At 34.3% G+C, this 16,540-nt stretch overlaps 1 protein-coding gene across 6 annotated transcripts in view; it reads right to left on the bottom strand.

The window, feature by feature from the left end:
• Positions 1-16,540, bottom strand: part of LOC150081815 (RNA-binding protein Musashi homolog Rbp6-like) — a 1,034,865-nt gene that overhangs the window by 481,148 nt on the left and 537,177 nt on the right. For all 6 annotated transcript variants that reach the window (XM_090378903.1, XM_090378901.1, XM_090378906.1 and 3 more), the window contains exon 7: positions 6,743-6,811. In XM_090378903.1, the coding sequence (XP_090235029.1) occupies positions 6,743-6,811 (69 nt within the window). The remainder of the gene's footprint in view (positions 1-6,742; positions 6,812-16,540) is intronic.

The following is a 16,540-nucleotide window of genomic DNA, read 5'->3' as shown; positions in this document are numbered from 1 at the left end:
TCAATTCTTGGCAATATCTGGATTCCTCATGCAGATTACATGAAGAAACCAGAGAATGCCAAAAACTTTAAACAGAGAAATATGGACAGAACTCAGCAACTGTTGATGCTGAAATACCAGATAAAAGTATGTCTTACCAATTATATTAAAAAGATTTAAAAATGTACTTGTTGATAATTACTTAAGAAATCTTGCACTCTGAGTTATGCACATCTCTGATTCAGTCTGCCAAAATATAATAACTTTCAGTATATAAAGTTATTATGAAACATTCCATACTTCACTGTTTTTTTTCTGATAAAGATAGCTAGTGACTGTTTGCCCATCTTTCATTGATTTTCTTAAGTCTTTAAAAAATAGAGGAAAAACATCTACATAAAGTGGCTGGTATGGAGTTTACATACAATGCACTCCCCTGTTTCTGATGCTTGTTCTCCCATGATCATGATTGAGATAAGTGTAGATTATGTAGTTATTCTGATGAAACCTGAAGGCTACTCACCAGCCATTCAATTGTCACTATTTCACTGATTAAGTGGTGAAAACAAAAAAAATTATAAATATTCAAAAACAGACCTTAACTGAGGCTAAAAAATGAAAGCAATTCTTCAGAGGTCACCTGATGTCAAACTACACCTAATATCTAGAGGTAATTTTTTTCCAAGGAGACAATATCAAACTTCATAATGGTAACTTTGTTGGGGGGAAGGGGGCTCTTGATTTTCTGAATTTCTTGCAAACAGAATCAATAAGATCAATATGCGTTTACTCACATTATCTCTTTGAAAAGTCAGAATGAATTTACGGAATTGGAAGAAACTATTCTTAATGAAAGAGAAAACGCCATATACTACTCTATTGGAGCAGATTCAACTCCTGATGCATCCTGTAGCAAGCAACATATTTTAATATTGAGATATGTTTCCAGAACCAAGATAACTATAAATTCAGAAATAAATACTTTTTATAAGGTCTCCAGAAGCCTTATAAATACTTTTTTATAAGGTTTCTGAAGACCATACATTTCCACAAAAAATCTGGCAGAGAAATTTTTAATATGCAGTTAGATTTTTAACAAAATTCCATTAAATGATTGCAGGCTGGTATTCTTAAAAATAATAATCTTGCCACATATTCTCCAAAGTTCCCCTAAATCTTGTGGGAATTAATGCTGCAGCATATTGTCCTGAAACTGCTGCATTCATCAGATGCATTCAGTATGTGTTTTTCCAGCAACCTAATTATATGGAATTACATGAAATTTTAACAGATAAGATAAACTGTTTTTTCTAATTTTCTTAAATAATATTCATGAAGCAATACGAGATGCAATATCAAAATTTGCATATGACATCAACATTGGGAGAATAATAACCAGCACAGAGCAGCACCATTTTAGGATGACTTTGAGGGGCTTTGAGGCAGTCAGAAAAGTCGCAGCCATGTTTTAATGCTGCAAAATTCAAAGGTCTTGTACTTGGGAAATGAAAACTGCAGAGGAAGACAGGGATTTGGGATTGAGGCAGATGTGAAGTTCTCTGCAATGAACTTCTTGAAGGCCTAGATGTCTAGTATGTCTCAGAACCCCAATCCGTCTCTTTTGCACACCTACTGTGAGATGTTGATTTTTATGTTTATTTTTATTGCCTTTTTTTATTATACTTTAGTTTTTTATTATTATCATTATTATTATCGTTATTAGCCATATGGTGCAAGGAAGTCTGAGGCTTATTCTGCACTGGAAAAAAAATATTTCCGAGTTACCCTGAGAGAAAGAGAGAGAAGTAGAAAGGAATCACCAAGAAAGAGAAGCATGATGATATCCAGCTCAGGACCCTAGGTGGCGCCAAGCCCATACTCACGACATGTGAGCCCCAGGGGTTATCTTTAGTATTTAGCACAGTTTGAACACCACTATACTAAAGTAATTTTAGAATGCCTGTTTCATATTGATTTCAAACTCTGTTGCTATTTGAGTATCAGCACACTCAGTTTGCTGTTTTGCTAAATAGTATTCAGCAAACTCTGTTTGCTGATACATTATCTGAGGAAGATCCTTCAACACACATTTCAAAAGAACACTAAACTGCCACTGCTAGTACTTCTCAATGAAATCTAACAAGAGAAAATTTCAGCTGGCATTCAGGAAATCTGTATGGTGCTATAAGTATTCTGCACATTACTAGTGATTGCCGCTGGTAATGTGCAGAATATCTGGGAGATCCTGATGCTATAAGCAGAAAGCCAATTTGCAAGAAATATTAACTTCAGTGATGTTATTAATGATTTTAATTTAGAAAAGACTAGAAAACTGACAATATAAGAGAAAATTTACAGTAGATGTCCAGGGAAATTTTATAGCACTGTAGATATTTTGCATATCATGCATTCAACTGTAGACAGAAAATTTTCCTCTTTTTAATAAATTTCAATCAGCACCAAACAGTCTATAAACTAGTACCACTATTGCTATTTACTTGGTCATACCCTTTCTTCAGTGATGGAAAAAAATTTCTTTGTGGAGAGGAGGAGCATCATCAGTTGTCTCTAGTATATGATGGTTATTCAACTTACCAAAAAATTTTAAATGAATATTTAAATTTTAAATGAATATTTATCATCTGTGAAGGGGGGGGGGAACAGCCTCAATAGCTTATCTATTTAGGGAGCCACTTCTCAGAAACCCTGATGGTTTGTCTCAGACACCCCTCCCCCTTTTTTTCACATCTACTGTGTGAGTTTGATTTTTATGTTTATTTTTATTGCTTTGTTATTATACTTTAATAACAGAATGCTCAAACTATGTTCAAGCACCACTGTACTAAGGTAATTTTTGCATACCAGTTTCATATTCTCGGATTTTAGCTAAAGTTCAAGATGGACTACTTGGATTCTTTTAGATGTTATTGTTTACATTTAGAAAAGGTAAAACAATAGTAGGCATTCTTGTAAAATTTCATTTTAATTTAAACTGTTCAGAATGTTTGGACATGATAAAAAAAAAAATAAAATGCTTTACAAAACCATACTAGAACCAACTTCAAAAAGTATCTATAAGAGCAAATAGACTTGCAAATCACAGCTAATGTTTCTTTTTTTTTCCACTGCTAATCATCATTTTCTTAATTTTAAAATTGAAGCAATTTGTTTAAAAAAAAATTCAAAACAAATATTATTATAACACTGTTGCACTATACGTGCAGGCAATTAAATTAAGAAGTGTCCCACTTTATAGACAACAGAAAATATAATTACTTTATATAAGATGAATGCTAGGAACTAGGAACTTTATATAAGATGAATGCTAGGAACTACAAGTATCACTCTGGTAGTTCCTAAGTATTATACTGCACAGAACTGGTATTCTTTCATGGAAAAGGAAGGAGAAGGGCATGTGTGGATTTATATCAGGGGCTATGGATGCCCCGATACAAACCCACACTGGGTACAAAAGTTTCATTGTTGAACCCAGTTGATACGTTACAGCAATTTTTTGCACTCCATGAGCATTTCCTATTAACCAGTGTGGAAAATAAAAATATTTGCTGGGATATCTCAGGAGACAAGAAAATCTCAGTAAACATATATTAACTTTATGATGGTAGTTTCTTCTCCTTATCCTTGGAAATTTTTGCTGCATCAGCTATTCAAGCTATAGTGTACCCAGTTTTTATGGTACTCTAGTTCACACTGTTTCATTGTGTAATATGTACATACAAATTTATGTTCACAGATCAAATTGTACATTGTGCAGGCTGAAAAACAAAGAATTCACATTTAAATTTAATCATAAAGATTCACATTTATATAACTAATGGAGAAAGCCCCTAATTGCTCCACCTAAGGTCAGCTAATCAAAACATAAATTGGAGAGGCCTTTAAGAATTCCTCCAGTTTTTGACAGGATCCAACTCCAGACTCTACAAATCAATGAAAAGTGGTGAAACCACCCTTCTATTAAAAAGAACTGGTACCTTCCAAAATTCTTTCAAAATTGAAATATGCACTGCATTATTATAAATAACAAATATTTAAATTTATATCTTTCTTTTATTATTTTGAATGGGCACATAAAAGTATTATTGAAGGGAAACAAAAGGAACTTCAAAGTTTTTAAATTGACTGGTTGATTCAACCTGGCAGTGGTGGTAACTAAATCTTGCAAGCTCAACTGTGAAATACTTATTGCATGTTAACTGTATTTTGAGATTAGTTTCTCTTCGGTGGATCTTTCTCTATCTATCTACCTAAATATAAACAATGTGTTAATTGACAATTTAGGAAGTGATATGTGTTGTTTATAATGCATAACACTTCCAAAGTACTTGATTAAAACTTTGTGAATTTATTTATTCATTTATTAACTACTTAGTTATTAACTGAAAGGCCTGACAGATTAGTGTTTTACACTTACATTAACACTACAATTAGTGTTAATATTTCTGCCCTCCACTTTGTGCCACTACTTTCTGTGTTTGCATAATGCAAACAAATCTCCACAGAGATTGCTGCTTACAGAGGTAGGTACAGTTTGTTTTATGTTTAATTATTATTATTTTAAATGGTCTGTTGTCTTGATTATTATTGCTATTTATGTAAAACGGTTTCTTTTCTTTATTACTATTATTTCTTTATTTACTTGACAAAACATAGTAATAAAGGTGTGCATGTATTAAGCATATTTTCACATGCTTAAGGGTTTATATGCTTTAAAATGGAAATGATGTTCATGTATATATTTTATGTTTGCAATGCTTTTTTAACCCAACAGAATAATAAAATTTTTGTCATGTTGAAAAAAAAAAAGTGTATAAAACATATTTTCAATTTTTGAATTTTTCAATAAAAAATGCATTTAATAAGTATTGCAATTCACTACAAAAAGGTGAAACATTAGTATATTGCAACTAGTATTAAAAAAAAAACAAAAAAAACTGATATGCCTATCAGGCCACAAACTACCACGTTTGTTAAGAACATGGTGCCACCACTGCCTGGTTAAACTAATAAAAACTGATCACAAATTTTTAAATTTGTCATCATTTCAATAAATTTTGAAAGAAAAGAAACTAAATGAAATAAATTTGTATTCAGACTAGAATCACAGAGATAATATAAATTAATGACTGTTTAATTTAAGAATTTGTACATTATACATTTAAGTTATCAAACTCCATATCAATAAATCAAATAAATCAATTCACTAAAATTAAACTTTACAGTATAAAACCATTAATATGAAATATCTGAATAGTTATCAAAAATTCTTTTCGTTGTACATCAGAGCTATAACTGCTTGAATTTATCCTTATTATAACATTAAGTGAATTTTTTTTATAAAGTCACTTCTTTAATTTGCACAATAATATGGTCAGCAGAAGTTCACAAAAGTTTGTAGTTAATGTCACAATTTTTTTTATTCCACAACAGAAAGTTTCTTTTATATTCTTGAAATATTTTCATTAACAAAAGTGTCATAAAAATATCTGTAGAGTTAACCTGTCTGTATCCCATCCTTAATTACTTCTACAAACCGAAGGGAATCAATATCTGAATAAGAGGAATAAATTCTTGTTTAAAGTTATGTACTGCTAACTAAAATAAAACTGTTATCTATATTTATTACTTTGCTCCAATTTTTGACACTTTTTCACACAAATGTGAAAAAAAAAAGTAAGTTGTTATGCTATCTAATGATACCAGAGTCAACCTATTGTCATATCACCTTCATTCCATTTTGGGATGTGATATGCCACTTCATATGAATTCATAATATATATTAAATTGCCATCGCACTTCACCTGACAAACTTTACCCAAAGGTAAACCAGCCAGGGCTTGAAAAAATCTCATCAGAACAAAATTATAGGATTATTAAGAAAGTATCTTACTATTACAATGAATTCTATTTATTTATTTGTAAAATATACTAATTTATTTGTTTGTAAAATATAGTATTCATAAATTTAGAATTTGATCATTGTCATCATAGCCATAGCTATGTACATTTTCTCTAAAACTAGAAATATTTCTATCACAATACAAATATTACTTTACTTAAATTTAATGCTATGTTAGTATTTTAAAATACTAAAATGTTTCTTATATTTTTTGCTCTATTAAATATAAAAATTAAGATTTTTATATTTTAAAATGTATGAACTCGTTTGTCTTCTAAATAAATCAATATGAAAAAGGAATACAGGCAAATATACAATAAACAGCTAAATGCTAGTGAGAGAGCACACAATGCAAACTTTTGTATATTTGATGAGCTTATCACAAGGTTATCACAGCTAAATGAAAGAACCTGATATCAGCTCCTGATTTGTGATTTTTTCAAGCCCTGTACAATTAAAAACTTCTCCCAATTTCCTCGATTCCTGAGAAAGTGCAGTGTCATGGATTTTTTCCTTAATATTGTCAGCATTATGAGAAGAACAAGGCTTGCCAGTGAAATGGGGAATATTAATGTGAGAATTCCAGTCTGTGCAGCACTTGCATGAAACTGCAGTGCATGCCAAATATCATGCCAAAACAAATGCATACCACCAATTGTTGTTGAAAATCAGTTTCCTGCACAGCCTAAATGGTCGAGGAATGACAGCAACAGTGGTGCATGAACAGAGAGCTGAAACCTAGAACAAGCGGCATACTTCATATCTGCATGGCATGCAGACTGAAGACATTCAAGTGCTCCAAAGGATAGGGGATGCAGATCTGCTGCATGTTAAAGTTCATACCTGCAAATGGGTAGCCAAAGCCTGGGTAGCCTGGATAACCTCCACGACCATAGCCATATGTGGTAAAGCCTGTTAAAAGATGTATTATAAAAATCAAAAAAACACCATCACTAATTACTCTGCTTTAAAACTAAGCAATGTACAAAATAAAAGTTTATTTTTTTAATAAATAAAGGAAAATCTGAAAAATTGCATTAACTCAAAACTATTTATTTTTATCAGGGGTGCCCAAACTTTTTCATACTGTTGGTCACTTTTTATTTAGGATTCTGCCTGCAGGCTACTAAATTTTTCTTTCCTTTAAAAAAGTAATAATAATAATAAACTTTCCTTTTATTTTTATGTTGCATATTGCTATTTTTACATATATTTTTATGTAGCTAAAAACTGATAATTTAGTGTGTATTTAGACAACAAAATTCACACAAAGATAAAAGTATTTTTAACTTTAGCAAGGTAAAAGTCACTGAAAGTGACCTTGCTAAAGGGCAGCCAGTTGCCTGCAGGCACCGTGCACACCTGATTTATACTTTCATTGACTTTGAATAAAATATATTTAATTTTTTTGTTGAATTGAATTGATCTGGAGGGGTGGCATTTTCTTTAATACTGTCTGCTACTAAAAATATTTTGTTTCTTTATATATCACCAAGCATCTGTGAAAAATTATTTGGTCCACCAATAGTTGTCTTGAAAATGTTTAGTCATATTTTGTTATGAGAAATAAAAATGCTGTTTGTTTAAACAACAGAAAATTAAAATAAGTTTATATCACTTCCAAAATATCAAAAATTGTTGTAACTGAAATATTTTGTATTCTTAAATTAAAGTACAGAATAACAGATATGCGTCAAGCCAAAATTCACTGAATCTTCCTCAGTGTAGGATAACAGCAAAGTACAGTGGCAGACAAAAAAACTGCATCACTTGCAAATAATGTGTTTTGCACTGTATTGTGGGTTGCAGAAATGTTCGAAATGCATTTATTAGATGGGATATATATCTCTGTGAATGAAATCCAATAAAAAGATGCCACCTGATATACCTAATTGCCATAAATATCTTCCCAAAGGGTAAAATGCATAATTAATGGAAATATGAGAAATAATGCAAATGGCAATCATGACAACCAAACATACATTTTATTGCATTTACTTGTACAAACTGAAATGACAAGTTAATGTAATAGTATTATGTACTGTAAATCAGCAAAATAAGTCCTCACTATTTTATTGTCCTTCCTCAAGCTGCAATTATAGCCTTCAACAATCTGGCATAGAGTTAATCAACTTCTGGATACACCGTTGCCCAATTTTGTGTTACCACACCCTTACAATGCTCTCCTGCAGCTGAATCTTACTTGTTGGCTTCTTCTGAGCAATTTTAGATGACATTATGTACCAGCAATTTTCAATAGGGTTCAAATCTGGACTGTTGCCACACCAGTCCAACACTGTAATGCCAGCATTTCTGAGGTATAACTGCACCGTAAGGGAGAAAAACGAGGAAAACATTGGTGTAAGTATGTTTTAAGTCTTGTGAGACAAGAAGACAAACTCATTATAAATAGCATAAAAGTTATCAATTTTGCTGTGCGCAAGGTGCTGAGTCCTGTTGAAAAATGCAGTTTTGGACATCTGTGTGGTGATCCCTAATAACCGGTTTCAGGCACTCCTCCAAGATAGCAGTTTAGATTTCTGCATTCACCATTCCATTAATAAACTTAATTCAGCCCACTCCTTTGCTTATTATGCATCCCAAGACCATCTGACCGGCTGGGAACTTTAGTTGGTGTTATGCAGTCAGGATGGTATGCCTCCGATTTTCAATTTTCTGACATATTGCTTCCCATCCGAGCCATGTAGGTTGAATTTCGATTTGTTAGAAAAGACGATGGTGTCCCATTGCTCCTCTGTCCATGAAACATGCGTTTTAGGCCAAGCAAGTTGTTTCTTCTTCATTTGTTGGGTCAACAAAATCATCTTCTTCTTGGGCTGATAGGCATGCAGACCACATTCCGAAAGCTGTCTTTAGATAGTTCATGCACTTGTTTCAACACCAGAGGCAATCTCAAAGTCCAGTTTTAGATCAGGAGCACTAGCATGGCAATTAGAAAGGCATAGCCATTACAAATATCGACCTTAGGAAGGTGTAATGACTCTCTTATGGCCTGATCCAGGTCTTCTCTTCGAGCCTTAATTTCAGCACCCGGGATACTATTGACTGGCGGCAGCCTATTTTATCAGTAATAGCATGTCTAGAAAGCCCTTCCTGAGACAGAGCAACTGCTACACTTTTTTTCTTGGTGTAAACTGAACATATGGAGCTATGTTTACACCTCCAAAAAATAGGATACTAATGAGAGTGCCTTCCAACACCTTATTTACAGAAATGCCTGATGCAATATCTTGCAATTACTCTCTGATGCAATAGAAATGATGCAATGCCTTTGCTTTGCAACAAACAAAATTACTGTAATCAAACAATACCTTATATGTTTCACTACAAACATTATTTTTTTTTTAAGGTGATGCAGTTTTTTTGTCCGCCACTGTATAAGTAAGATCCTGACCTGATGCATAACCAAGAAGATATCAGACCACCTGGAGAGCCAGAAATCAAGCAGCAGAAGGGATATAAGCATAAGAAAAGAGGGCAAGGAGCAAATGATCACTGAAGTGGCTGTTATGTGTTGTTGTTTTGTTGTTTTGGAGCATTAGCAACTAAGGCCATATTGCTCCGGGATATGCGGTGGTCATTCCCTGACCTTTCCGCATCCTCCGTATTTGGTTGTGACGGGCTCGAACCCCGGTCTAATCAAGAAGCATGTGCTATGCACTGCTGCTCCTTCCAACCTGGCTACAGAGGCACAAGTGGCTGTTATGGAGTAAGCCTACAAAAAGTACCGCAGCCTGTACACTACTGAAAGGCATTTGACTTTGTATCCCATAGCTGGCTGATAGAGACAACGAAGATCTACAAATTCAACCAGACACAGCCACACTTCCTAGAAGCAACCATTGGAATGTGGAGAACCACCATCAAGGTTGAGAATATCATGATCAGACCGATCATGATATTGTCACAAATACTAATTTCACAAATTAGTATTTGTGGAATCCACTTGGCATACAGTTTCCTGCATCCTAGATTGTCCACAATTTTTTTCAATCCATTAATGCATATTCTCACTCTTATGCACATTTCTTGGGTGTTAATGCATTGGTCTTCACAAATTAGTTTACTCACTCTCACCTCATTTTCTGCCACTGATGCAATGCAAGGATGGCCTGTCCTTGGCACATCCATCAAATCACTACCATTCACTGACATCTAATCCCAGGGCCATGCAAATGGGGGGTGCATTACATGTGCCACCCAAGGCCCCTGATCTAAGGATCCCAATTGAAGGAGCCATCAAAGTCTCAACATAAAAAACCAAGCCCCTTAACCCCTTTTGCACCTGGGACCCCAAGAATGTTTGCATGGCCCTGCCTAATCCATCCCAACTGCACTCACACAGTTATGAACAAAACTATGCAGTAGGTTAGGGATCATGTGACCATAAACATTCTTCAAATGTCAGTGAAATCTCAATGGACATCTCAAGAACTCAATAACAAATGTCTATATATATATAGACATTTGTTACTGAGTGACATATATATCAATGTTACCCACCAGTTTTACATGTTACTACAGTTCGGTCATTTAGTATGCTGTAATATAACTTGCAGGATATTGATGGCAATGTTCAAATTTTGACAGGCTGATTTTCAAATACAGGCTAATCACCTGTCTCCCAATAGCATACACAATCCTGACCGCTATGTAACCAAGAAGAAATCAGACCACTTTTTTAGAGCCAGAACATCATGGCACAGCAGAAAGGATGTAAGCAGATGAGCATAGGATACAATAAGCAATTGACCATTAACGTGGCAGTTACTGAACAAACCTACAAGAAACACCGCAACCTATATGTGGCCTACATTGAATACTGCAAGGCCTTCAACTTCATGCCTCATAACTGGTTAACAGAGACAGGGAAGATCTAAAAAGTCAATCCAACAGTGACAAACTTCCTATAAGCAACCATGGCAAAAGGGAGTACCATATCAAGGATGAAAACATCACAGCCAGATGGATACCTATTAGGAGAGGAATCTTTCAAGGAGATGCCCTGAAACAAATCAAAACAAATCCAGAACTAGATTTGTGAACAATAATAATTACCTATCAAATGTTATCAAAGCAGATATTAAATTTGTTCTATGATATTTGGTAGGTAATTATTATTCATTAGAAGCAATATTAAAAACTCACAAACAATTGAAAAACTGTTATTATTCAATCCAAACACACTTTTGAACAGCTAAGTTTGCTTAATGGTCAAATAGTAGTTGAAACTTGGAGGTCTCAATTACTATTTGTAAAATATGAACTGTAACTGATAATTATATCACTCAGTCCTGATAATTATCAGCAGTGACTCTTCATGCATTAATAATAACTGTGTAAAGGAAAAGCTAAGTGACAGTGATCATCACGTATTGATGAGGGATTTAATTAAAGGTAAGACCTAAATGGACTTCAGATGAACTGAAGAAATTTGTGACAAGGAAGAAAAAATAATTCAATGAGTATAAATAATCGAGGATACAGAAGCCTTTAATAAGTATAAGCTAGCCATCAATCAAGTCGTTGTGGGATGAGGGGGACTAGGCAAGCTAATGTGGATTATGGAAATCTTTGGGTAAGTCACTAACGAATTAGGCAGATTATGAGAAGTCTTTGGCAAAGAAACAAAAAGAAAACTAGCAAAATAGTTCTAAGCTTATGCTAATGCTAGAGAGAAATGTGCGAACCACATTGGTATAGTGAATATAGATGACATAATCATCAATGAACCTATACAGGCTATTAAAAAACTGAATAAATATTTTGCGTCCACATTCAGCATGAGGAAGTTTTAGGGATAGGGATACTAGAAGTATAACTAACTTTAACTAGGAGCTAAATGATTTTGTTACAACTGGGAGAAAAGTGGAAGAATAAAAGCTAAAAGTAAATAAGGCATCTGGGGCTAAGGTAATTCATCCATTTATGTTGAAAGAAAAGCAATGGAGGTAAGCAAGCCTTTAGCTGTAATTATAAGACCATCCTTGGATACAGGAGAGGTTTCAATAGACTGGAGATGTGGAAATGTCTTTCCTATTCACAAAAGGGGATCAAACGGTGAAATGAGTAATTACAGTCTAAGCTTAACTTTTATACCAGGGAAAATAAAAGTCAGTGTTTAAAGAAGCAATGCAGGATCACCTTAAAAGGAATAGTTACATAACAAATCCCAGAACTGATTTGTTAAGGGTAGAGCGTATCTGACTAATATCATTACCTATAATGACATAGCCACGAAGAAATTGATTTAAAAAAATAATTTTGTTATCACATACTTCGATTTTAGTGATTCTTTTGATACTTTTCCATATTCCATTCCATTTCCACTTATTTGTACCCACAATAATTACATATACAAGTATATATATATATATATATATATATACACGTTTAATTGTAGATTGTTACCGACTATTGTTTGTTTGTTTGGTTTTTAAGAGCATTAGCAACTAAGGCCATATTGCTCCAGGATATGCGGTGGTCATTCCCTGACCTTTCCGTATCCTCCGTATTTGGTGGTCACTGCTGCTGCTCCTTCCCACCTGGCTATGGAGGCGCTACCGACTATTGGTGTTTTTCATATAAGTATTAGTGTTCATAGAAATTTGTAATCAAGTTATCCTAGTTTGGTTATCTTCATTCCATATGGCCTATACATTTTGAGTTAAGATAAAAAGTATAATGCTAAATGATAATGATTTTTCATAACATTTTACTAATGAAAACATTTTATCTGTAGCAAGATAATTATTAAATCTTAATTTCTGTACAAATTTATATAATAATATAACGTATTGCATTACACCACGTGGCCGTCAATCAACCCCTACTTCATTGGGGGCGTTGAGTGGCTGTCAATCCACTCAAAGCCCCCGATGAAGTAGGGGATTAACGGCCACGTGGTGTAATGCAATACGTTATATTATTATATAAATTTGTACAGTCTTTAAGAATTAGTATTATTATATAAATTTATACAGAAATTAAGATTTAATAATTATCTTGCTACAGATAAAATGTTTTCATTAGTAAAATGTTATGAAAAATCAGTATCATTTAGCATTATACTTTTTATCTTAACTCAAAATGTATAGGCCATATGGAATGAAGATAACCAAACTAGGATAACTTGATTACAAATTTGTATGAACACTAATACTTATATGAAAAACACCAATAGTCGGTAACAATCTACAATTAAACGAATATATACTGGCATGTATAATGTACAATTGGCCTATGGCAAAAATACAATGGCATTAACGCAGCACAGCAGATCACGCAAATCTAAAAGAATACATACATCTAAACGTAATAACCACATAATTATATATATATACACAACACAATACTTACAAAAAGATATATATATATATATATATACAATTTTATATACATTAACATTCTCGTTACACACATATAAGACACTATATTACACTTGACCTCCTGGTGCACTGCGTACGTGCATCCCAGAATCAAGGGTGGCTCCTAGACAAAAGCCCATCTCCACCAAGTTCATCTGTTTTGGCACACATCCTCAACAAATCTAGCCTAAAAACATGTGCAAGGTATTTTACCACCACCAATATAAGACAGCTGCTGCTGCCCTTCTCTAGGCCTGGGTTTACGTTATGTTTTTGTGCTGAATGCCGAATACACAAGTCCTGCACCCACCGGATGTAGTGCAATACCAGTGGGTGTCGACAAATGAATTACTAGTGGAGAACTTCCACAAATTATCCTCAATACCACCGAGAAACAGTAATTATTATATTAAACAGATACATACAATACATTTTTTTAAAATATGCTCAGTCTCTGAATTCCTGAGAACCAAGAAAACAATATATAACATACAATGGACAATTAACAACACTGTCTAGTCTGTCTGCGGGAACTTTCCAATCTGTCAAGCACAATGAGATAGCTACTAAATGATTCTCATAAACCTTGTGTTTCACAGAAACCAATGTTTACAATAAAAATTGACATAAATCTTGTCAATAACAATTGACAAAAATCAATGCAACATCAATTAACATAAATCAACACAATAACAATTAACTTAAATCTTCTGTTTACACATAAACCTTTTGTCTTTTGGTCATTTGTGAAGTCAATTCCCAGAAGAAGCTGAAGTTCTTAGCTGAGTCCTCAATATGAAAACTGTTCTTGAGAAGGTTTGCAGAGCAGTAAAGTTATCATGGTCTTCAACTAAGATTTGTGTCAACTAACATTGTTCTCCAATAAGTTTGGAACCGCAGACATTAAATCCGTTCTAGGTCGAGAGTACAATGGACAGTTCAAAAGTACATGAATCCACATTTCATATTCCCCACATATGCAGTACAGATCAGGCTCCAGGTCACATTCAAATAACAGCCTGGAGGGACCCATGCCCTGTTAGCAGATAAGAAGTTGTCATAGAAGGCCTAAACCACAAAATAATTCCAGGGGTTTTTGAGAATTCCACTCGTGCAATATACTTTCTTGTTACAAGCCCAAATTCGCTCTCATCCCATCTTTTTATCCAGACAACAGCAAATTCCTTCCAAAGCCTTTTCATCTCCTTTTTAAAGTTGCTGGTTGGGTCAGTCATAATTCCAAGCATTGTCTTAGACTGTCCTTTTTTTAGGTAGTAAATCAAACCCCAAAAAGCAATATATAAATCTACAGGAATCGTACCGCCAAGTATTTGGAGTACGTTGTTTGAAACAGTCCTTGGAATATTAATGAACGTCAAAAGAACTGATCTTTGTGAGGAAATAAGTATGTTTCACTTTTACCTTTGATACTTCTTGGTACCAAACACTTTCTGAGTATGATATAATAGGCAAAAGTATGGTTTTATAGTAAAGGTTCAAGGTTTTCTTTCATAATCCTCACTCTTTCCTTGATACTGATAACTGTGGCTGTGAAAAAATGGATTTTGTCTCTGAGTTTTGACACATGAGGCAGAAAGCTGAGTTTATCATCTAAGGTGATACCCAAATACTTAGTTTGGGATACATAGGAGATTTGGGTATTATTTAGTCAGACTCTGGACAGTCTATTGTGGCTAAAATGGTTCTTAAAGGTCATAAAATTGGTTTTACTGGGGGATATTTTCAGTTTGTTGACTGTAGCCCATGACATCAAGTCATCCAAGATAGGCTGTATTTTCTCCTCAGTTATTCTTCTTGTGCTTCCATCAGGAACAATCACCAAGTCATCTGCATAGACTATCTTACTGATGCCATTGTGTTCCTCGTTAACCACTGATCCTGCACAGCTTTCCAGAGGAGAGGTCTCAACACTGATCCTTGGGGGTATCCTCTTGAAATCTGAGCCCAGTACATGAGATGATTTGCCACCACCTTAATATGTCTGTCGCTAAAGTACGATTGCATAACCCTGTACATGTACGCATCACACTCTGCAGATCTCAAGCTCCTGAGGGCACATTCCCACCATAAAGTGTCAAACACGCCCTGAAAGTTCACAAACACAGTGATTACGTATTTAGCAGTTGAGTTGGATACATAGTTGGTCAGAAAATTTATAGCGTCTTCAGTTGACCATCCTTTCTTGAAGCCGTATTGTGCTTCTGAACATAACTGATAATCTTCTAACATTTTTTGGATTCTTGGGGCTAACATTCGCTCAAACAATTTCCCCAGGTTTGCTAAAAGCAAAATAGGTCTGTAGGCCCGAGGATCTGATATTAATTTCTCAAGCTTGTGCAGTATCTTTAGTAGAGCTATTTTCCATTGACGAGGAAATATTCCTTTTAGCATTCATCAAATTTAAAAGAACATGTAGAAAAAGTTCAAAAAATTTAACTATGACTGTATTCTCAATCAGATCAATACCAGGGCATTTCTTAACATTGAGCTTTGCCAAGGCAGAGCCCAAATCCAGGAGTGTAAAGTGTTCAATGTCTGATGGTCCTTCATACTTTTCATTATCATGACGTATTTGCATTTGTTCAGGTGAATCTAGATCCAATTATATCTTTGGGGAATAGGCTGTTAATTATGGAATCCACCGTTGACATCCAGTCTAGAGTCTCTTGGCCATCTACTTTAACTGTGTTATAAACATCTTCGCAAGCCATTTTGTTCCTTGATATCAGGTAAACCAAGCCCCATGGTTCTTTATTTCCTATATCCATTACAAAATTTTTCCAAAAACTTTCTTTTGAGTTGGAAATTGCCTTTTGATAGTTTTTCCTTAGAGTACTGTAAGCTTCCCTGAAGGTCCGAACATCCTCAGCAGGAAAGATGCCTATGTTGCTGGAATTCTTTTCTAGCCTGTTGAACTTGCTTTCACAGGTTACATAAGTCTGAAGACCACCAAGGAACAGATGTTCTTCTGGTCTGCTTTCTTTTGGCTGAGTACTCCATTGCCAAATACAGGTGGGTCTGGACAAAATTTGTAAATTCCATTGCCATCATAACGTTTAAACTATCTACAACATCTGCAGAGAAAACAGTGAGAAGGAAATCTCTGAATTTATTCCATTTAATGGTATTCATTGAGAAACGTCTAAGATTCGTGTAGCTGTGAATCATTATATTGCTGTCGAGGCTTCAAACCAAATACAATAGCACGGTGGTCGCTATTCACAAGGCTTGG

The sequence above is a fragment of the Mastigoproctus giganteus genome, chromosome 8, assembly GCF_048544385.1.
Source record: "Mastigoproctus giganteus isolate SK-2022 chromosome 8, ASM4854438v1, whole genome shotgun sequence".
Lineage (NCBI taxonomy): Eukaryota > Metazoa > Arthropoda > Arachnida > Uropygi > Thelyphonidae > Mastigoproctus > Mastigoproctus giganteus.
The sequence above is the reverse complement of the archived record's forward strand: the minus strand, read 5'-3'. Positions and strand labels throughout refer to the sequence as shown.